Source organism: Cnephaeus nilssonii, assembly GCF_951640355.1.
Source record: "Cnephaeus nilssonii genome assembly, chromosome: 21".
In the NCBI taxonomy this organism is placed as follows: Eukaryota; Metazoa; Chordata; class Mammalia; order Chiroptera; family Vespertilionidae; genus Cnephaeus; species Cnephaeus nilssonii.
In genome coordinates, this window is record NC_137092.1 from 7,117,896 (window position 1) to 7,140,538 (window position 22,643).

The 22,643-nt window shown below is 59.5% G+C and overlaps 1 protein-coding gene across 1 annotated transcript in view; it reads right to left on the minus strand.

The window, feature by feature from the left end:
* Positions 1 to 217: 217 nt before the first annotated feature.
* The window catches only part of KCND3 (potassium voltage-gated channel subfamily D member 3), a 174,629-nt gene continuing 152,203 nt past the window's right edge, over positions 218 to 22,643 (minus strand). The window contains exons 3-8 of the mRNA XM_079761209.1: positions 10,483 to 10,645; positions 5,227 to 5,328; positions 4,740 to 4,829; positions 3,244 to 3,300; positions 1,967 to 2,214; positions 218 to 1,369 (exon numbers count right to left, since the gene is read on the minus strand). Of these exons, the coding sequence (XP_079617335.1) occupies positions 1,168 to 1,369; positions 1,967 to 2,214; positions 3,244 to 3,300; positions 4,740 to 4,829; positions 5,227 to 5,328; positions 10,483 to 10,645 (862 nt within the window). The 3' untranslated portion in view covers positions 218 to 1,167. The remainder of the gene's footprint in view (positions 1,370 to 1,966; positions 2,215 to 3,243; positions 3,301 to 4,739; positions 4,830 to 5,226; positions 5,329 to 10,482; positions 10,646 to 22,643) is intronic.

Consider the following 22,643-nt stretch of genomic DNA (forward strand, 5'->3'; position numbering starts at 1 on the left):
CCTGCAGACTTCAGAGCTCAAGACACCTTTCAGCCCAGGTAAGGATCATCTAGAACCTCCCGCTTTCACACGCTGGTGCAGCCTGTGTGGTCCCTGCACCGCCGCCCTCTGCAGCGAAGTGACCTCGGGGCCTCTGGGCGTAGCTCCGGGTGGGCTTGATGGTGGGAGCCATGGGGGCGGCGAGCCCTGGCTCTTCTGTCCTCTCCACTGGCACGCGCCACGCGCCGGTAGTTTCCATTTTCAAGATCCCAGTGTGACAGATCCGGTCATTCTCCTTCTGAGCCGGACATGGAAACTGAACACCGGGTTCCAGCCTCCAGGGAAGCACTGGTTTCTCGCAGGGGGGCGTCCCTCCCTCTTCCCCAGCTGCAGGTGCCTGCATGGGGAGGCTTCCCTGGCGTGTCTTGGGGCCACTGGACAACGGACAGGGGTGAAGCAGAGAGACGGAGACGAGGGACGGACAGACCGAGGGGACATGTCGCTGTGTGGTCAGGGCAGCTCTGCAGGTCGGCAGGGCAGTGGGGGCCAGGCTCAGCTGACCTCACCCGCCGGGGGATGGAGAGAACTCAGCGATAACTGGCTGCTTAGCCTAAAAGCTTTTGCTATAAAAGGAGGAAAAAAACACACAAAAACCAAACCTCACAAAATGCGTTGTTTTGGTTTAAAGGTACTGGGTCCATGGAGAAAAACGGTGCACAAAAATCCGTTAGTGTTTTTGTTTTCACCTTTTCCCCTGAATAAATATTATCCATTAAGAGCCTTGAAAAGGTGCTTAGATACACAGTGTTATATTCCTTCCTGTTCTGCATGTGTCAGTGGGGCCTCCGTGCTGCTCTTGGTCTCGGGCTTTCCTCACTGGGGCCTCCAGAGCAATGATTTGGCCTGAGGCCCCCCCTCTTGTCCTGGCCTGCAGCAGCCTCTGCCCTCACGTCCCATCCCCTCCCCCTCCCCTTCCTCTGGCCCCTGGGAGGCAGGACCACAGGGCTGTGTCCCCGCCACTGAACCTTGGGGCCCCTCTGCTGCTCTTGTTCCTTCCAGGCACGAGCTTCAGTGCTGGGGAGGGGGCAACGGGGCAGGGAGAAGGGGTCGGGGTGGTCCAGTGGCCATCCACCAACATGCCAGCCCGCTTCACTCCCACCACCCACACTGGCCCTGTGTCCAGTGGTTTTACAAGGCAGAGACCTTGACGACGTTGCTGGCTATGGCAGGAATGTTCGTGTTGGGGCCTGGGCTGGCAGGGGGTGGCCGGCTCTCCCCCTCCGGGGTTAGCGCTGGGGGTGTGGGGATGCTGATGATGGCTGTGGTAATCTGGGATGTTTTGCAGTTTGGTCTCAGTCCGTCGTCTGCTTTCAGATTAAGGCTGGAGCGACTGTGATTAAAAATAAAAGAGTGAGTTGAGGATGGTGCCTCTTGCTAGTGTACCAAAGCTTCCTTGCCCCCCTCCTCCCGTGCCCCCCCCCGCCGACATCTCTAGCTCATGGAAACTAGGAGGAACCTTTGGCCTCTGTCTGCTTTGGGGCATCAGCCCGTAATTATTCATTCTCATTGTTACGCCTAAACTACCAACAGCTGCAAAAAGTCCTGGACATTGGGCTTTGGACTCAAAGGAGATGTCTTCCCTCTGGTGGGTTGTTCGCCTATCATTCGTGGCGTTTGACTATTGCTTTCCCGGAACCCTGGCAGCTCACTGGAGGGGTGGGGTGGACCAAATATATGCGGAGAAAGGGGGAAAGGCAGTTTGAGATTCACCATCAGCCTGGGATGAGCCGTGTTGAACACAATTGTGAACATTATTTCCTTGATCCATTCTGGGTTAGGTCATTTGTGGATTTTTGGGGGGAGTTGTTTTTTTTCTTTCTGGTATCTACCCATACGTTGAGCCTAAGCCTGCTACAGTATCCCCCAAAGAGCCTTTGGGTTAACTTGTAAGGCCGACGTTGCCTGGTTCTGGGAGCGACAGGCCCACCTGGTGGTGAGGGAGGGCTGCTCACTGCCCTGGATGTGGATGGTGCTGAGCTCTTGCATGCTGCGCAGGCGGGTGGCTGGCAGGTTGGAGTTGGGCAGGTGTGTGGTCTTCTTACTACGACGGGAGCAGCAGGTGGTGGTGAGGCCCTGGTGGCTGGACAGTGAGGGGCTTCTCGTGGACGGGTAGTTCTGCATCGAGCTCTCCATGCAGTTCTGCTCGTACATCTGCTCGTCTATGAACTCGTGGTTCTGTGGGAAGCAGGAGGAGGGAGATGAGTCCCCAGACTTGGGATGGCTGCCTGTCTCTGTTCCGGGCCTGGAGAGGACTCCCAGCTGCCGGGGGCACAGACAGGCAGCAGAGGAAGGAGGACAGTTCTGTGGGCGGCCCTGGTGTCAGGTTGAAGGGTGGGGACTGGAGTTAAGTCATGGTGAGGTGAACCCGCCATCTGCAGCTTGGCGCTGACGGTACAGGACACGGAGGGCTTTAGTGGCATTGTCGGAGCTGGAAGCAGAGACGGGACTTACTCTGCAGGCTCCACACAGGACCCGGGTGGCAGGGAAGGAGGCGCTGCTGTGGGGGTGTGCCAGGTTGTCTTTTCTGGACTGAATGGGGAGAGCCTCAGGAATCGGGTGGGCACGGACGAAGCTGAGAAAGGCACTGATTACTCTGAGTTGGGAGGGCTTGGCGCTCGAAGGCCAGTGCAGTCAAGCTGTCAGGGTTATAATTTACTGTTTTTTCCCCACCTGATTAGGGGATATGGATACCTGGGGGCACAGGGTTCCCTAAGTCAAGGGTAAGCGAGGGAAGGGATTGCTAACAGCCTCCTGACTAGAGGCCATCAGATGGGGCTGAGCTGAACCCAAGAGAAATGAGAAATGGCTGTTTGCTCAAGGCGACCAGACATCTATGGCACTAACGATGCGGCCAAGGCCGCCCGCGTGCAGAGGAGTGTGACGGGAGGGAGCACGAGAACAGTTCAGAGACCAACACCAGCAGTCCCCCACGGAGCTGGGGAGGCGGCCCCATGCGGCCCTGGACACCCAGGACACCAGCATTGGGGCCATGTTCCTCCACCCTCCCCGCCCCGGGGGGAGGCTGTCAGGGACTCGGAAAGGCAGCTGGGTGGTTCACAAAACACTGGAAGCTGAGTGGTGCGGAATGAGGCAGTGGGAGGAGGAGCCCGTAGAGTCAGCAGCACATGCAGAGAACCAGACCAGGGGAGAGGAGGCTCCACAGACTCAGAGGAAGAACATGGATTAATTTGTAAAAAGTTATACCTTGATGGTGGACGTTCGTACAGACAACAGGGGATCATCCACAAGATAGGACAACCCCTACAGGACAACATGCCAACAGAAGATAAGAACACCTTTGATTGTACATTCCGGCATTCCCAAGCTCAGAGGACGCTCGGTCTCTCGGTCCCAGCATTCCAGCCCTTGCTCCCAGCATTCCCCCTCCTTTGTCCCAACATTCCCCGCCCTTGGCTCCAGCATGACCCTGCTCCAACCCCAGTTCATTCCTTCCATCCCAGCATTCTGCCTCTTCTACCCCAGCATCTCTCCCCCGAATCCAGCATTCCATCTCTCTCATGGCAATGTCCCACCCCCACAATCCGACATTCGCCCCTCAAATTCAGCATTCTGTTCTACTCCTTGATGCCAGCATTCCATCCCTGGACCCCCAAATCTTCAATGCCAACATTCCAGCCCTTCAAACCCAAATCATCCCACCCATTCCACCCAGCACATGCACTTGGAAAAGGCAGTCGGGGCCGGGCCCGTCCCTTTGGCAAACTCCGAGTCTGAGAGAAATTCTAGATACGCGCATACAGGTTGACACTAAGGAATATCTGCAAATGGGTGTTCAGGGCACCCCCCATTCCGGAAGTCCTCATTGGGCTCAGCTGCCATCCAGCGTCCACATGGACTCATAAGTGTCCTCTAACCTCTATCCCCGACGGGGGACCTTGGGAGTGGAAAGTTCTGCCTCAGTGCGCTGAGCCCTGCCCGCAGCGCTCTGGGGGCAGGTTCAAGACCAGGAGAGGGTTTCCGGTGGTCTCTGGCTGTCTGCCCCGACTCCTCTCCCCTCCCCGCTATTCCTCACACTTCTGTTGCCAAGGGTCCAGGGTGGCCCACTGCCCTTCCTTTCGGTCTGGTGGTGAGGCACAGGCATCATTCCACATTCCGACTGTGTTGCCCGAAACCATGCCTCTGTTAGCAATCAGCTGTTCAGAGTGAACTCCCTGGGATGGCAGTGACTAGCGGAAGTGGTCACAGTCCAGTCCCACTTAGGGACATGCAGGAGCTGCCTCCTTGACTCCCTGCCTCCTGTTGCAAGAGGCATGGAGGGAGCAAAGGGACCACACAGGGCATCCACTAGCCCAGGGTGGGCCCACACTGACATTGGTCTCTACGGTCTGCAGCAACGTAGAAATTCAGCCCTGGCTTTGAAGACGACGCCCATCAGAGCCGGGAGACTGACAGGCAGAGCCCTTAGCCTCAGTCACGGAGAACCGGCCGTGGGACGGGGGCAGGGTGGGCAGAGGCCGGGTGAGGCCTCGGTGCGGCTGCAGGGCAGAGCTGGCCCTACCTCGGTGACTGCCCCATTTCTTGGGGGCTTCCTCCCGAGGGTTGAGAGAGACCCCATCGCTGCTTTTGACTCTGAAGGGGACCGACTTTGACTCTGGAAGCTGGGCCAGCTTGGGGATGTGGGTTCTGACCCTGGGAAAGGGCCAGGGCGGGGGCCGAGGGCGTGGTGGGCTGGGACTCACAGTGGTTTTCTCCAGGCAGTGCAGCAGGTGGTGGTGCTGGCTCTCGATGAGCGAGGTGGTCTTGCCCACGTGCTCCTCCTCCGGGGTGCCCTGTGAGACGAGTATAGAGCTGGAGCCTTCCTCTCCACCCTCTCCACTTCCCCACAGGCGGCAGGAGGGCCCTAGAAAAGGGTCACCATGGCACATGCCAGCCTTTGGGCTGGGGGTCCGTGGGTAACGCTGGTTTAGGGGCAGTGGTGACAATCCCATGGGAGAGGTAGGTGCAGGGGGCTCCTACCTGGGGACAGTGTGGAAACGTCCGTCTCAGGGTTCAAACTGGGGCTTTGGGAGGGAGTGCTGGTGCCCCTTGCATGAGAAAACAAGCCCCCCCTCCCCTCCACCTCCCAGCCCAGGCCCCCCATCCCCTCCACCTCCCAGCTGTGCCCCCCCCCAACCCCCACACCTCCCATCCCCTCCACCTCCCAGCCCGGGTCCCCCAGGCACCGACCATCAGCTCCAGAGCCTCGTTGAGGAGCCCGTTGCGCTTGCTGTGCAGGTAGGCATTGGAGCTGCCTGTCTTGGCCACACGGATCCTGGCAAGGCGGGCCTTCTGTGATTGGCAGAGATAAAGAGTGACGTGTAAGGACAGTGAGCCTGACAAGGCCATGGCCGTGGCTGTCCCAGGGAGGCTGGGTCCCAGGTGATTTCGGAGGCGGGGAGGAGGCTGCTGCTTGCAGCCTCAGGGGTCTCCGTTCACAGACCCTGGGCCTGGGTCTGACACTGTCAGGATCAGAGTGCCCAGGGGTTTCCACTCGCCTCTGCAGCCAGGGGTCATCCTGGCAGGAAAAACACCGTCATCAAAGTCCTCCCTCCTTCCGAGTGTCCTGACCTTTATCGACTCAGCTGTTGGCTAGTTCTCATCTCCAACAGGCTGCGCGCCCTTCCAAGGAGCATAGGCCACAGCCCTCCTGCGGCCCCAGGCAGTGCGCTCCCTGCCCGCAGCAGGTGCCCAAGCATCGAGAATGATGAGAACAGCCGAGTGTGCACACAGGCCTCCCCACTGCTCACCTCGCACTTACTACGCAGGTGTGTGCGTTCTGTACACTGACCTTGTGACTGTCTCCCCAGAACGGAAACGCCGTGAGGGCAGGGGTTGCTTGCTCACTGATGTGTAGATGGATGGACCCCTGCATGTCTGTCTGTGGGCGTGGACGCGTGCACGGATGTGTCAACATATGCCTTTTTTTTTTACTCTGGCCTGTCCGTGGGAGAAGTGTGTGTGTGGTAGAGGGAGGGTAGAATGACATTTGCAGACGGCACCTGGGCTTCAGCTGGGACAGGAGAACAGCTCCACCTGGGAGCCAGCAGTAGCCCTGCAGGAGGACGGTGACAGCTCCTGTTTGCGAGGCAGCGCGAGGGGCTGGACCCAGGTCCCGCTGCTGCTCTCCTTCCGAATGGCCATTCTCAGGGAGAGGCCAGAGAGGAGGGAGCCTCGGAGAGGGAGAAGGCGCCAGGAGAGGGGTTCCTGCTGGTTTAGAAAAAGCAGGAGGCTGCGTTCTTGTAGACACAGCCTCCAGGCACCCCCTGGGGCAGAGGGGCCCTCCTGCCTCCGGGAAAGTCCACAGGTAACCTCAGCCTCTGACGGGAGGGGAGTCCCGGGAAACGGGCCCTTTCCATGCTTGCCCCTCCCCAGCCGGGCTGCTCGCCTGCCCACAGGAAGCAGGGGCTCCGAGCAGGCTGCCGGCTGCAGCCAGACAACTTCGACCTCGTTCCCTGGGAAGTCGCCCTGTGGCCAGCTCGTCCCTGCAGGGACAGTGCAACACCCTTTCTGGCTTCTAGAAGGGAAGAGGCCAGGGCTTGAACTTGGGGGGTCTGCCTCTAACTGCTGAGGCAGCTCGCTCCCCTGGCTGGGAGGACGAGAGAAAGGAGACCTGGGAGAGAAAGGAGGGCAGTAACCCTTCTCTCTCTCTGAGCAGACCATTCAAGCCCAGGACGATCCCTGTCCTGGGTCCTGCTCCAGCCATTCCCCCAGCGTCTCCATTCAAGCCAGTCCCTTGTCGGGGTGCGGCTGGTAATGCTTTGGGTGAGGACTGGGAGTGGAGAGTTGCATATGGAACCCCGATTGTGTTAACCTGATCACACCACTTAGCGCCCGGCTTCCTGGTGTCTGGGGTCTGTCTCCATTACTTTCCGGAGATGAAAGATGCTCCTCTGTGGCACTTCTTTTAATTTTATCTCACCCTGGGCTCCACTAAAGGAGCAGACTGTCACATCAGATGTGCTGTAGCGTTTCATCATTTCCCACCCAGGATAAAGAGGTGTGCACTGTGTTTACAGAAAACCCAGCACCTGCAATTGGGTGGGGCTCACGCACATTTCTCTCTCTGGCGTGGAGCACAGAGCTTCGCACTGAGCGTGCTCAGGCGGGGCTGGTGACGGCCCAGAGGGAGGAAGCCACACCCGGGTTAATAAAGCCGCTGCAGGGGGCTCTCTCCTCCGTGGCCTTGAGGTCATCTAAGCTCTTTTAAAGACCAGAAACGGCCCTGGCCCTGTGGCTCCACTGTTTGGAGCGTTGTCCCATGCACCAAGGTTGCAGGTTCGATTCCCAGTCAGGGCACATACCTAGGTTGTGAGTTCGATCCCAGGTCGGGGTGATACAGGAGGCAGCCGATCGATGTTTCCCTCACGCCGACGTGTGTGTCTCTCTCCCCCTCTCAAATCAATAAAAACATATCCTTGGGTGAGGATTAAAAAAAAGAAGCGGAAGACGCGAGGGGAAGTGACTGACCAGGGTAAGGCAGTGAACTAGCAAGACCAGCTCAGATCTGCAACTTCCAGGCCAAATGTGGCCTCCGGCACATCCCTTCTCCTCCCCAGGATTTCAGCTCCTGTCAGGTTTCTAAATGCTGCCAATCCCAGGAAGCCGCACTTTCAGCAGGTGTGGGGACACCGGGGTTGGAGGAGGGGCCTGGGCGGAGGACACTGCCACCCTGGGTGCGGTCCCGGGAGCCCTCCCGCTGTCTGGCTGCAGCACCCTGTGGCCCTGAGACCAGGTACCTCCTGCCCCAGGGGAGGCAGAGGGAGGAAAAGGAAGAAATGGAAAAGCCCACAGAACAGGCAGCCACCCTCAGGCACGGATCCCAGAGAAATGTTCACGTGGAACCTGCACTGGGCGTTCACAGCAGCCTGCTCTAGGAGAACCCAGAGTGGCCTTGCCCCAGGCGCCACTCAGGCCATCGATGGTTAAACCAACCGGTGCGTCCACACCATGGGAGCCGCCCAGCCGGCAAAAGGAACGCCTGGATGCACACACCTGGCTGAGTCTCCAGGAGTCAGGCTGCCTACTGTGCAGTCCATTCAGCCGACATTTTTCTAATGGAAACATTTGGTACGTGGAGGACACACAGGATTTCCAGAGGTTAGGGGTGGGAGGGTGTGGTTATAAAAGGGGCTGGGGATTAAAGCACAAACCTACAGAGGAGATAACATTGTAGAAAACTTTACACACACCCCAACAACAATAAAAGCGGGAAATCTGAACTGGACTGATTGATGGATGGATCACCTGCGATCAGTTGTATCAGTGTCCATACCCTGGTTGTGATAATCTTACAAGTGCTTGTGGATCTATAATCTCAATAAGGATTTCCAGTGAAATAAAAAGATGGGCAGGACCTGGAGATGTGTCCCCTCTGTCCCCTGATCTCCAAGTCCCACGGCTCAGAACAGTCCCAGGCAAACATCTCGGAGTGATTTCAGTCATTACCCCGAGCACAAGCGGCCGGGGAGGGGAGGGGTGACGACACGGAGCCTAGACACCTGAGGCTTGTGGGCTGAGCTCGCCGTCATGGCTGTTGAGCCGAGTCTGTGGCCTGGGCTGAGAACCATCATCAGCCTCCCTGCCCCCCTCTCCACGCCCCACAACGTCCCCGGGACCCCCTTGCCTCACAGATCCTAGGAGCAAGCAGTATCCCCCTCTTCTTCCCCTGCCCCTCTGCATTCTCGCCCTTCTCTCGAGGGGAGCCCGAGGTGAAAAGGCGGAAGGCCGGCTGAGCAGCCTGGAGGCGAGAGTATGCAGGGGAGTGAAAACCTGCACATGTTTACTCTGGCTTCAGAGGGAGCCTGGGAGGGAGAGGAGGGGCCGAGGGGCAGAAGGTGGTGGCAGAGAGGAAGGTGCCAACGCTGATGCCTCTGGATTTAGTCACAGGATGAGCCCTGGAAGCCCCCGGGGACCACTCTGTGCGTGGATGGGGTGCTCCAGGAAGCGGGGGGCAGAGGGGGAACCAAGGGGAAGGGAGCTGCTGAGCGGGTGGGCACAGCCCTGGCTCTGGGGGAGCCGAGGATGCCTTTGAACCTCACCTGCTGGCCATATCCCTGTCAGCCCAGCCCTGGCCCTTGGGCCTCAGGCTCCCGGTGTGGGAAGGAGAGCCCCATGTCCCTGCCCCTTGCCTGGGAAGGCACAGTGAATTCAGGGCTGGTTCACGCTGGCCTGCTGATGGGAACAGGGCAGAGAGGAGACCATTTCTGGGGTGGCTGGCAAGGGAGGGGAGCCCTGACCTTGGGTGAGGAGGTGGGAAATGGGGCTGGGAGGTGGAGGGGACAGCACAGAGCAGCTTGGGCCTGGCCACAGGACTCACCCCGAGCAAGAGAAGCCAAGACTCATCAGCACAGGCCAAGGAGGGGGGCCACGGGGCCACACGAAGGCGCTGTGCTGGGATGGATGATGTAATTATGTGATCCGTGTGCTACTATTAAGCGCTATTACATGTAAGTCACTTCCATCCCGGAGCTGGCTCCCGGGACCTGTGGCTTTATGCCATTGGGACACAGACCCCGCTGCAAGTCCGGTTCCTCCCCTGAGGCCGGGGCCCTGCCACGTGGGGGCTGCCCTGTGTGTGCAGGGCCTGCACACAGTAGGTGTTCAGTATATGTTTGTGGAGTGAAATGAAAGCAAGAATGAACTCAGGACACAAAACCTCAGCCTCCAGGAACGACACTTTCAACCAGGGCCCTGGCCACTGTAGCCAGGTCCCCCTCCAGGTGAGATGCTCCGACGGGTGGACCCCCTCGGCCCTCCCCTGTCCTGGTGAAAGTCGCCTTCCGAGCACCTTCACCGGCCCAGTGCCAGCAGAATGGAAGGTGGGGCCGGTCAGGACGGGCGGCATCTGCCCGGGCACCCGAGCCTGTTGCCGTCTCCCCACTCGGGCGAGTGAGGGCTCCCCTGCCCTGCCCGCCTCAGAGGGGCCCCTGAACCCACTGAACTTCCTCAGGGCCATGGCTCCGCTCCTGCTCATGGCAGTTCTGGGCCTCGACCCTGAGCTGCCCGGGCGACTGAACCCGCTGTGCCGTTTGTCCCTAACTCGATGGCCTCACAATGTTCTCCTTTCAGCGGACTCATTTCTCGCTTCAGCAAATGTATTTTTGTCCTGTGCTTTGTCTAGGCTGTTGTCGGCACTGAGAGCGGTGATGTCCGCCAGGCAGCTCCTGGTGGGAGAGGGCGGAGGAGGTCTGGGAGGGGGGGCCAGGCCATGGAAATTGTACGGAATGTCCAGGAGGAGATAACCGGCTTTGGGGTCATGAGGGCTTGTGGCATGGGCAGCTAACGGGCTGGAACACAGGGTGGGGAAGAAGGGACTCAGCCACCTTCCCTTTCCAAGCCAGCGGGCATCCACGCCAGGTTCTTGTGGGAACTCCGGCCGGCCGCCTGACTGGGAGGCCTCTCTGGCCCAGCGCCCGCCCGCCCGCCCGCCCGGTCTGGGCTTACCTTCTGCGCCCTGCGTTTGTCAGCTCTCTGGTTCTGGTGGTAGATCCGGCTGAAGTTGGAGACGATCACAGGCACCGGCAGGGCGATGACCAGGACGCCACTCAGGGAGCAGATGGACCCGAAGATCTTCCCGGCGATCGTCTTGGGCACCATGTCCCCGTATCTGAGGGGAGAGAGCAGGTGTAAGGAAGAGGGGCCGTTTGGGAAACAAGTCAGGCTCCCTGCCAATCATTCACTCATTCACTCACTCATTCAACAACTGCTCAGGTGCCTCGGTGTCAGGTACTGAAGTAAGACCTGGGAATGAACAAAACAGACAAGATCCTTATGTTCACAGAGCCAACATCCTACAAGGGCAAGACCATAAACAGGAAGTGAATTCATAAAAGCACCGCGGCCTGTGGTTGCTTCCATGAAGCGTAGGGACATAGGTGCCGCCAGGGAGGGGACTGTGGGCAGGAACCGCCTCTGAGGGACATTTTAAACTGAGATCTGAAAGGAGGGGGCCCAGCCAGGCAGCACCTTGGGGAAGAGCGTGCTGGGCCGAGGGAACAGACAACACGGAGGCCTGAGGCCCAAGGAGCTCAGCTGGTTCTAGAAAAGGTTCAAGAGCCAGCAGGGCTGCAGGGAGGAAGGGAGGAGTTGTACAAGGCGGGGGCAGGCAGGGGCCCGACTGCGTGGAGCAATGAAGAGCCACGGATGAGCTTTAACCAGAAAAGCAACATGGTCTCATTATGATACTAACACATGCCAAACCCACCTGCCGACGGAGATTTCTGACTTAGAAAGCACTGCTGCACACGGACCTCACAGCCCCAGGAACCGGGAGCCCGGCGTCCTGGTCCCCACCACACACGCAGCCCTGAGGCTCCGAGGTGCCCTCGTGTGGGTACAGCTGGGAGGAAACCCGCTCCTTTGCTGTCATCTCTCTTCTAGAAGCCACACTGAGCGAGGGCAGACCACCAGCTCTGAAACTCAGTCCCGAGAGCCGGGAAGCCACTTTGGGACAGAGCCACTCTGAAGTGTGTCACATCATGGCGGCTGCTGCCCCGAGACCGTCAGCCCCCGCGGCCAGAGCCTCTCCTCCAACCAGTGACTGACTCCACAGCGGTAAGCGATTAGCCTCTTTAGTGAGAGAACCGAAAGGCTTATTAAGCGAAGAGCCAACAGCTGAGACTCCTCTGGGACAGCCAGGACACCAACTCCAAGCTTGGGCGTTTGGACAGGCTTAGGATGACCAGGAATTGTTGCTGCTGAAACAGTGAGGCTCAAGGTCGCTTGTCCTGAGGGGCGGGCAGAGTCCTGGGCCCACAGAGATGGGGGGGGGGGTTGGGGGGGGGACGAGGAGGAAACCTACGCCCACCACGGGCAGATGGTCTGCTGGCAACAGAACACAGAGAAAAACAGAACCATCACCTAACTTCAGGCCCATTCTTTCTTTCATTTACTCGTTCACTAAAGGAGACCCTTTAACATGAGAACCTGAACTTCCTTTGCTGGCGAGCACCCGCGTTGGTGGTCTCTGAGAAGGGTCAGGAGCCTGGAGATGGCTGTCCAGCCCCCACCGGCCACTGCCGTCCCCACCACCTTCCTCCCGCTTGCCCAGGGCAGAAAGAACCGGGCCAAGAGCAAACACATCTTGCCAAAATCATGACGCAGTAGGACAGCAGCAGTCTCCTGACCCACCAGCAGGTGAACCCTCTCAAAACCAGAATTGGGGTTCATTTGGGAAGATCCATGCCTGGCGCACCAATACAACTTATTTCCCATGTCCGCCTGCTGCCCCCTTAATCAGCTCTCAGATCCCCCGGCAATCTGATGGCAGAATTGATGGAGGGCAAGCCTGCTGGTTTCTTAGCTCTTCTCCCCTTCTTTACAAATATCAATACACCGGCTTCCATCTCTGCTCTCGGCATTTCTCTGCTGCACTGTAACTCACCGACGCGATCTGCACGCTCCTCCTGCCTCAGGTGGGACCCAGGTGGGCAATGGCCTGCTCCCCTGTCCCCTCCCTCAAGCTCCAGGTCCTCTGTGCCCACATTTGCCCCAGCCTTCCCCAGACAGAGCCTGCCCTCCGTGGAGAAGGCAGCGCCTAGGAGCTGAGTGGTTCTGTTTCTCTCTGTGTTCTGTTGCCAGCAGACCATCTGCCCGTGGTGGGCGTAGGTTTCCTCCTTGTCCTCTCTGCCAGTGGGGGAACAACCTTCCGTTGCCCTTAGCATTCCCACCCACGCGATCGCTCTGGGATGGAGCCCTGGCACTTTCTCACACAGTCCTGCCGTGCTTCATCTACGTCCACGGTCACTGGCCCGATGTCCATCTTTCAGTCGGTTCCAGCTAACACGACCCACCTCCATGGGACAGCCCCCTTTCCTCACCACTCAGCTCCTAGGCGTGCCTTGCCTTCTCCACGGAGGGCAGGGGAGGCTGTCTGGGGAAAGCTGGGGCAAATGTGGGCACAGAGGACCTGGAGCTTGAGGGAGGGGACATTTTCATCACCTAAAAAGGCATCTCACACTACAAGCAGTCAGTGATTTTCCAAGCCCACCTCAGCCAGGCAACCACCAACCGACGTTCTGTCTATGGAGTTCCCTCTTCTAGACATTTCTATCCATGGAATAACGAGCATGTGACCTTTTGCATCTGATTTCATGTAGTGTCACATGCTCAGTGTCAAGTCCATCCATGTGGTAGCGTGAAGCACACGACATTCCTTATGGACAGATGAATGGATAGACCACATTTTTGTTCGTTCATTCATCAGTTGATGGGCATTTGGGTTGTTTCCACTTTTTGGCTATCTACACTAATAAAAGAGAAAGATGCAAATTGACCGTACCTTTGCAATGCCCACCAGCCAATCAGGAGTCACTGCAAATTAAGCCAATAAAGATGGCTGGTTAATTTGCATACATAGGCGCTGAGCGGCCGGTGGCGGGATGCTTGTGTTGTCACCATGGCAATGACGCAGGCGTTCCGCACCACCCCAGCCGCTCCGGGCCTCTGGGCAGCGTGGGAAGGCGGAAAGGTGGCTCCGGGCCGGAGCGAAGGTGGTGCTAGCAGCCAGGGGAAGGAAGGCCTATTCCTTCATGCATCGGGCCTCTAGTTATAAATAAACTCTATGAAAATTTGTGTATAAGCTTTTGTGCGGACTATGTTTTCATTTCTCTAAGAGTCTGGTGGTAACTATGTTTAACAGTTTGCGGGACGGTCAGACTGCTTCTAAAGTGCCCGCACCATTTTACAGTCACACTAGCAATCCATTAGGGCTCCGATCTCTCCATCTCTTCACCAACAGGTGACTATTGCCTTCTGATCCCAGCCATCCCGGTGGGTGTGGAGGTCTCTCACTGCATTTCCCTTGTTGGCTAATGAGGTCGGGCACCTCTTCCCCTTTCCTGGATTTTCACTCTTGAGACCAGATCATCCTCCTTCGAAGAAGTTGAAGCTGCAACAAACAAGGCTCTGGGCTGCCAGCAGCCATGCTTTCTGCATTTGGAGGGGAGCCAGGCTGTCGGTAGAGCGGGAGCCCGCTGACATGCAGAAGGGGGTGATGGGAAGGGAAGTCTGATGACATTTGAGTTCCTCCTAATTCTGAGGCCCAGCTTCACTTAGCCTTTCCTGTGGCTCAATCCTTCCTTGACTCTGCAAATTATTGTTTGTTTAACCCCTTCCATTTGGATCCCATGATGATGATGGTGGTGGTGGTGATATGATGGTGATGACAAGACTACTGCTGCGTATTTCTAAGCAAGCTCTTCCCGTTTCTAAACGACAGAGTGACTGCAGTCAAACCTGCCGGGCAGTGTTGACCACTCACTACCCAGCAGCTGACCACAGTGGCCACAGCCGCGAGGGGCAGTGCTCCCCCGGGGCCCCCTGGACAGTCCCAATGGCGTCTACGGCCTATTTTCTCCGTGGAACGTGAGGGAAGAGGCGTGAGAAAAGGGAACACAAAAGTGTCTTGGGCTCCATTTTTTGAAGCTGTCCCCTCATTCCCCTTTTTGCCCTCCTCCTCTCACCTTTTCCTGCTCTGTGCCTGGGGAAGGCAGGGGCAGGTAGCCCACCTGCGCCTGGGGGTCACCTCCAGGAGCAGCTTTCCTGCCCCTGCCTTCCCCAGGCACAGAGCAGGAAATACGGTGCTCACCTCAGACTTTACTGGGGCCAGGTCGGGGCAGCTGCCGTCCCTGGCTGGGGGGGGGGGGGGGGGGCGCTCGGGGACTCCAGCTCCGCCTCCCACCTCTCCCCAGCATCCTCGGATCCGCAGTGACGCAGTGACGTCCGGGCCGCAGGCGCAGGGACGCTCACCCTCCTCATGTGGAAGGCTAATTAATTTGCATTCGGATTTAGGGATAATTAAACTTTTTCTCTGAACTGAAGCTGCACAAACCACCCCCCTTGTACAATTAATTGCTGCCTTTACTTCCTCCTCCAGGTGCCAAGAGATAAGCGGGAGCCGCGCTCCCATCCGATCCTGCCTCGCTCAGACGGACAGGGCTGCCGTCCGGTGGGCCCGATCTTACTGGAGGCCGAGCACCACCCTGGGGCCCAGCCAAGGACACGTGCCCACTCCTGACAGGCATGCTCTTCTAGAAACCACCTTAGCCCATTCTCCCAGGCTCAGTCCCCAGGACCCCTCCACACTCTGGGAGTGGAGGCTGACAGAAACAGCCGTGAGGAACAGCATCTGGTCAGTCACCCGCTCCCTCGGAGACTTGTCCCCAGGCCCGCACCGCCTTGTCCCCCAGGCCCCAGGCCCGCACCGCCTTGTCCCCCAGGCCCGCACCGCCTTGTCCCCCAGGCCCGCACCACCTTGTCCCCAGTCCCCAGGCCCACACCACCTTGTCCCCCAGGCCCGCACTGCCTTGTCCCCAGGCCCCAGGCCCGCACTGTCTTGTCCGCTTCTCTTTCTCCATATGTTCATCACAACAGCTGTCTGCTGGGGCGGCCTCTCTCCGCCTTCTGCCTCCCTGGCCAGTGAGCCCTGCTCAGAAAGAGGGGGGGCTGCCTCAACTACAAACGGAGCACAGGCCACGACGGCCTCTGGTTAGTGCCAGGCTGGGCTCCCACTGCAGACGTGGGCTGGGTCTTGGGGGAGAGTGGTGCACCGCCCAGGGGATGGAGCACTCGGGCTGAAGTCGAGGCGGGACAGGGAGCTGAGGCGCAGAAGCTGGGGTGGGTATGTGCCAACAGGCCAGCCCCTGGGGGCTGTGTGCAGCTGGGCAGGCCTTGTCTCAAGGTCCAGTCCTGACCGCCAGCGCCTCTGATTCTTCCCGCGCCCCAGGGGATGGCCATGGAGTCGGCGACAGACAGAGAGGTGGGCAAGAGGCAGAGACAGGGCCAGGGGAGCCGCCCCTGCCGGGCAGAGGTGCCAGCGATGTGGCTACTCGGCCCGTGTACAGCCACCAGGTGTCCCCACTCACACAGCACTGCGCCCTCCGCGCCCACGGCAGATCCAGTGCCTTGCCCGGTCTCATCGCCCCCCCCCCCCCCCGTACCCCATGTGGTCTAGCACCCGCTCCCTCATGGGGGCTTCCTTCCCCACCACCCCCTCGCCCCTCCCTCCGAGGCCCAGGAAACTCCCTCCTTTGTCCACCGCATCTGTCGGCTCTGAGTCCGCCGTCTGAGTCCCAGATGCTGTCAGGGTCTTGCGGGGGCTTCCAGGTGACAAGCGCAGCCCCAGCCGGGCTCGGGGTCCTGTCCACGCTGGCCTTTCACTCTGTCCACCCTCAGGGGCTCCCTGCACACGCCGGGGGTCAGCCAGGCCTGCGCTCAAGTCCCTGTTCCGCCTACAGCTGAGAGCCCTCGGGCAGTCACAGCTCCCGGGCCTCAGTTTACCCTCCTGAAAATGGCATCACAATCACCTACCCAGCAGGGCTGTCCTGAAAGTCACGCTTATAAAGGCTCTTTCTAAACCGTGGGGTGGTTTCATAAAGATAAAATAGTTTACTGTGTGTGTAAACTATACACATATAATTAGCTGTAGTTACATGTAAACTTGGTGTCGTTCTATGACTACGTGTAACTAGTTATAACTGAGCACTGTTATTCTGCATGAGGCAGCCTGGTCACCTCGGCTGCTCACACTGTGGGGTACCCATCACCCCCACTCTGGGTCATCTCAGACCCCCAGCTCCAGGACAACCAGCCAGAACCGAGGCGGGGCAATGGCCTGCCTCCCCTTCCCAGGCCGCAGCGTGGGGAAGGAGGTGGGGAACTGGCCAGCGGGCACAGAGAGGAGAAGCTGGGAGCTTGCCTGTGGCGTCTCAGGGGGCTGGTGAGAGCTGAGCAGGGCTGCGGGGGGGTGGGGGGGTGGGGGGGTGGGGGGGTGGGGGGGTGCTGGGAGGGCAGGGAGCCGCTCTCTTGCTCTGTGTGGGAAACAAGGAGAAACGCTGTGTTTTGATTAGTAAGAGCCTCAGGGGGCTACAGAACCTAACACCCTGGCCTCGCCTGCTTTGTTTCAACAACAGAAAATCATTTTTCTAGACTGTGAAAAAGTTGTGTCACGCTTCCTCCGGGTGTACGTGTGTGTGTGTGTGTGTGTGCGCGCGCGCGCGCGCGCGCGCGCGCGCGCGCTCACTCAGATGGAGGGCTCTCCAAGAACAGGGGCCCAGGTCTCGGTTAAAACGACTGATCGGTTGGTGGCCTTTGTGTCAGGCACTGGGGACTCCAAAATGACCAAGATGGGGCCGCCTCCTGCCCTCGGGACGGCCCGGCTCCAGGCAGCCACGGGCACGACTGTGGCGCCCGCGGTCCCCCCTGCGCTGGGCCCTCTCCATCACTGATGGGTATCAGGTCCGGCCACAATGGCTATTCACAGCCCGGCCTGGCCTCCCCAGGCAGCACCGGAAATTTCAAGCAAGAAGCCGCTTCCTGGCCCAGCGTCGCCCGGGGTGGACAGGATATTACTGAGATGGGGCTGGATGTGGCCAGCGGTCTCTCGTCTGCCCTTTCTGCCCCTGATGGGGGGGCGGGGAGCAGGGGGACCTCCCGGATTGGCTCCTGGCTCCCTCTTGAATAAACTGGGTGAGTCCTGGTCTCTCCCTGCCCCTCTAGCCTTCATCTCCGTCCTCTGATCTGGGGTTTGGTTGGGTGCCTGGGCTCAGTGGCCATTCGTCTCTGCCAGGTCTTGGTCCCACAGATGGGCCTTTCCCTCCCTGGGGGCAGGTCCCTCCTGCTGAGACCACACCTGGGAGCAGTGGCTCCTGGTCGCCCTGAGACCAGGGAGGGGGCACTGGAAGGAGCTCCACCCACTGTGCCCGCGGCTGCACTGCTCAGGCCCCCGGGCACGGCTGGCATGCCCTGACCTCTGCCGTCTGGCTGGAGGGACGGCAGGTGTCAGAACGGTCCCTTCTGTCCCCAGGATGATCTACAGCCAATTAGCGGAGCCAGGACGGTGGAGAATGCCCGTCTCCAGCCCCGGAGCCAGCAAGTCCGCGTTTCCTGCAGACATTTCTGCGAAGGGAGAGGGTGGCTGACCTCCCAGGACCCGGGAGCCGGCTTGCGGCTGCCAGCCCCAGGCTTTCACAACAGAAAAGGCCAGGGAACCCTCCCGGGATGGCTTAACAGAGAGGACTTGGCCGTAGCTTTTCCCAGCGTGAATGGGACTTTGGTGCACGAGCCGCACTGGCCCTGGGGTCTCACAAACTGGGGTTTGTGCTGCGAAGGGCTGTGGCAGCTGGAAAAGGGGGCAAGCTAGGAAGTGGGGGATAAAATAATTGGTCTCAGCACGTGCACCCCCTCCAGCCTCCGCCTGTCACTCCTCCAGCTGCCAGGGCCGCAGGCACGCTGACTCACACCGGCTGGGCTGACACCTTCCAACACCACAATCCACACCCAATTTAAGCCGGTTTTTTCTGTATAAAACTGTTGGGTAAGGGGAGAGGGGATGTGGCCGGTGACCGCGGGAGGCCCAGTCCATCACTGGGTGTGAGTTTCAGCCGGGAACTCCCACCTCTGTTTCCCTGTCCTCCTCTGCTCGGTGGGTTTGGTGACCTGAGCTACCTGTGCTGGGGAAGGAAAGTCCCTTGCTTGCTGAGTGGGGCAGGTGGGCCAGATCCAGGAGCAAACGGGACAAGGGCGGTCAGAGTCTGTACAAAACCAGAAAACGCTGTACTAACATGGGAGCTGATATATTGTTGCTGTTGGCTGCCCAAGTCCCGGCAACCCTGGCAGTGCCTGGCATATGGTAGGTGCTCGAGAAATACGCTGAATGAATGGACCCCGGTTACCTGGGAGGTGGCCATCCTGCGGCTCTGGCTCAGGGAGGGGTGTGGAAGGGGAGGGTGAGCCGGTCCTTGGTCCCTGGGTACATGCCGTCCGCACTCACAAGCCAAAGGCACTCCCAGGACCTTCGTGTAGGGCAGTGGTCGGCAAACCGCGGCTCGCAAGCCACATGCGGCTCTTTGGGCCCTTGAGTGTGGCTCTTCCACAAAATACCACGGCCTGGGCGAGTCTATTTTGAAGACGTGGCGTTAGAAGAAGTTTAAGTTTAAAAATTTGGCTCTCAAAAGAAATGTCAATTGTTGTACTGTTGGTATTTGGCTCTGTGGACTAATGAGTTTGCCGACCACTGGGGTAGGGGATGGACAATCTGGGCGGGTCCCTCCTCCCTGGGCACGCAGGCGGCCCTGGCTGCAAGGACTAAGGGGTGACTGCTCCCTAAGGGGTGACTGAAGTTCTATTTTTAACTTCCCCTGGAGGGATGTTACTCACCAGGAGTAGGTAGCGTCACTGGCATTTTTCTTTGAGAAAATTTTCTAGAGAATTTGGACTCAGAATCGCGCCCCCGCCCCCTCCCCTGGCCCAGCACAGAGTGACCCCACAAAGCTGGGAGGCAGTGCGACGGCAGCAGCGACGCCGGCCCTGGCCCTGCAGTGTCCCTGGGCCTGTCCCTCTGAGAGTCGGTCTCCCCGATGGCAGGCCTGTCCCTCTGAGAGTCAGTCTCCCGATGGCAGGCCTGTCCCTCTGAGAGTCGGTCTCCCCGATGGCAGGCCTGTCCCTCTGAGAGTCGGTCTCCCCGATGGCAGGCCTGTCCCTCTGAGAGTCAGTCTCCCGATGGCAGGCCTGTCCCTCTGAGAGTCGGTCTCCCGATGGCAGGCCTGTCCCTCTGAGAGTCAGTCTCCCCGATGGCAGGCCTGTCCCTCTGAGAGTCGGTCTCCCGATGGCAGGCCTGTCCCTCTGAGAGTCAGTCTCCCGATGGCAGGCCTGTCCCTCTGAGAGTCGGTCTCCCCGATGGCAGGCCTGTCCCTCTGAGAGTCGGTCTCCCCGATGGCAGGCCTGTCCCTCTGAGAGTCGGTCTCCCCGATGGCAGGCCTGTCCCTCTGAGAGTCAGTCTCCCCGATGGCAGGCGGGCTGGGCGGGTGATGCTCCTGTGGGGCGGCACTACCCCCTCCCCGCCCTCATGGGGCTGAAGGAGAGCAGGGGAGCTCAGCTGGAGGCCCTCGGGTGGGGCGCGATGGGAAAGAGGGGTCCCAGATCACCCCCTGAGCCCCAGCGAGGGTCAGAAGCCAGAAATTCTGGTGCCAGCCCTAGCAGACTACAGTCCTCCCACTTAATGCACAACCCAGTTTAGTTTCCCTTTAAGAAATTACGTGTTTTTAAAAAATACTTGAAGAGTTGGAAAGGAGCCATGGCAACGAGGAGGCTGAGCCGCAGAGCCGAGGCCACGCCTTTTCTCCTTCCGCGGGCGTCTGCGTGTCCAGGTCAGGCCCTGCCGACCCTCCACCACAGCGCATGTGCAAACGGTGCTCTTTGTCCAGAACGGGGGAGGGACGGGGGAGGGACGGGGGGGGGGGGGAAGGCAGGGGTGGCAGCCTCAGCGCCCGCGGAGAGGCCCAGTCCTCGCACCCTGGGCCCGGTGAGCAGGCTCAGCTCTGGGTGCTCCCCGCCGGGCGCTGGCTCTCTGTCTGGGTCACGGTGCTGCCCGGGGCCTGTCGGGAGTTTCACCCACAAGCACCCTATGTGGCAGCTGGGGTTCCTCTCCCGTATTATAGATAGGGAAACTGAGGCTCCGAGGCATGGGTGACTTGCTCAAGGTAACAATTATAGTATTCGGTAGGTGCTTATGCTCTGTTAGGTGCCGTGCAACATGCTTTACACACACACACACACACACACACACACACACACACACACACCAGTTTAGAGGGGCCCCATCCCACCTACACGCTGGGATCTGTCTGATTTTCACAGAACTTGCTGGATACACCAGTCTCTCTCAAGCGAAGAGTGCTCAGGATGCGCGGGGCCTGGGGGCTGAGAAAACCACAGTGGACGGCCTGCCCTGGGGGAGCCCCCGAGACGGACAGGACCACTGAGGGAACAGGCTTCAGTCACTCCCACACGCCCCCCGCCCCTGCCTGGCCTTGGCGCGGGCACCTGAGTCCGGTGCCTGTCCTGGTGCAGCCGGTGAGGAGCCCAGCAGCTGACCTGACAGCCACCCAGCGGCAGGGAAGCCCGGGAGAGAGGCAGCAACAAACGGAGTGGGGCGTGGGCGAGGTGACCCCCAAGTTCACTGGGAACACCCAGAAAGCCCTGCAGATCCCACATTGAGAGAGAGAACATTCACTGAGTGTCCATGATGACAAGACACGGCACGTCCGGAGCAGCGGACTGCGTCCGACTTTATCCAGCGGGATCCTGCGCGCAGTGGGGGCCGCAGGAGGGTTTGCCGAGTGAGGAGCCATCCAGGTGCCTCGGTCATCTCTTAGGTTCTTATCGCTCAGATTCATCTGTTTAACAGATGCTGAAGCAGAGAACTTATTGAGAGAGAGAGAGAGAGAGAGAGAGAGAGAGAGAGAGAGAGAGAGACCGCCCGTTGCTGGGGTGAAGATTTGCTTTGGGAGCCTGGAGGCTAAGCCGGGAACTGATGTAACCACCACACCACTCCCAGTCCCCCGGGGGACCTGCTGGTGCGGCTGCCACAAAGGGGACCCACTCTCCCTCGTGGTTATCGACCTCCCAGCCGGCGGCTCTGCTGTCTGAGGCACGTGCTTATTTACCTTCTCCGCCCGAGTCCCTGGGACGGCTGCGCAGCCACAGCGGGAAGGCCCAGGCCCTAATGTTTTTATCAGAGAGGAACGCCTGGCTGTACGTGTGCCCGAACGCTGGCGGTGCCTTTATGCCAAAGCACACAAGCATTGGAGCAGCGGTCGCCAACCGGTGGTCCGCAGACCACTGATGGCCTGTGAGGTCCGAAAGGTTGGCGGCGGCTGCACTGGAGGAGTCTGGGCCGTGTAGGTTCCTCCCGCCTCAGAGGGCTGTGTCTGACCCTCAGGGCCTGGGCGGCAGCACCTGGACTAAAAGCCAAGTTTGGGGGGGGGAGGGCCGTTGTCCAGGCTGCACTCACCGAAACTGCCCTCTGGGAACCAGGTCCCTGGGCCAAGCAGACTTGTAGGCAGCCCCTTTGCTCTTGGTAAATTTCATTCATCAAAGAGCGCAGCGTTGTTCCTCCCTCCCTCCCTCCCTCCTCCTTTTCCATCAGCCGTTTCTCTGCGGGACATTTCTGGTTCATAAGCACCACTGCCCGGCGAGGTCGAGAAGAAGGGAGGAATTTCTGGGCGCTCCTGCGTGATCTCACGGGAGAAACTTCCTCCCGCTTTTCATGAGTTATCCCCTTAATCCTCCCAAGTCTGTGCGGGAGGGATTACCAAGGCTCCATTTCTCATTTCTCTGAGGAAACTGAGGCGCAGCGAGTCTGTCACGTGCACAGAGCGGGGAAGGCTGGGCAGGATGAGAATGCTGCGGCAGGGGAGGGCGTGAGTCCCAGCGCTCCGGCCTCTCCTTGGGACGCTGTTCCGCCCAGCCTCTCCCTCTCCCTGTCTTATTCATGGAAAGAGCTGGACATGTCAGGGTGAGGGGTCACCCTGACCCTCGAGCCCCTGGGGGAAGATATGATCGGAGTGGGAGGACTCCGGCCCCCCAGTTCTCCCAGTGGAGCCCCGCGTGCACTCAGTGCTTCACGCCTTCCTTCCACCAACATTCACAAGGAGCGGGGAGTCCAGGGAGTCCAGGCGGGGTTTCCCCTCTGCTTTCCTCCTCCTGATCCCCCCACTGTGCGACCGCCAGGCCTTTTCACATCCCCTAGAGACCAGACTGAGCCCAGGGGACAGGTGCGGGTGAGGGACTGCGATGCTCTCCGGGCCTCCTGGGTGCAGCGAGAC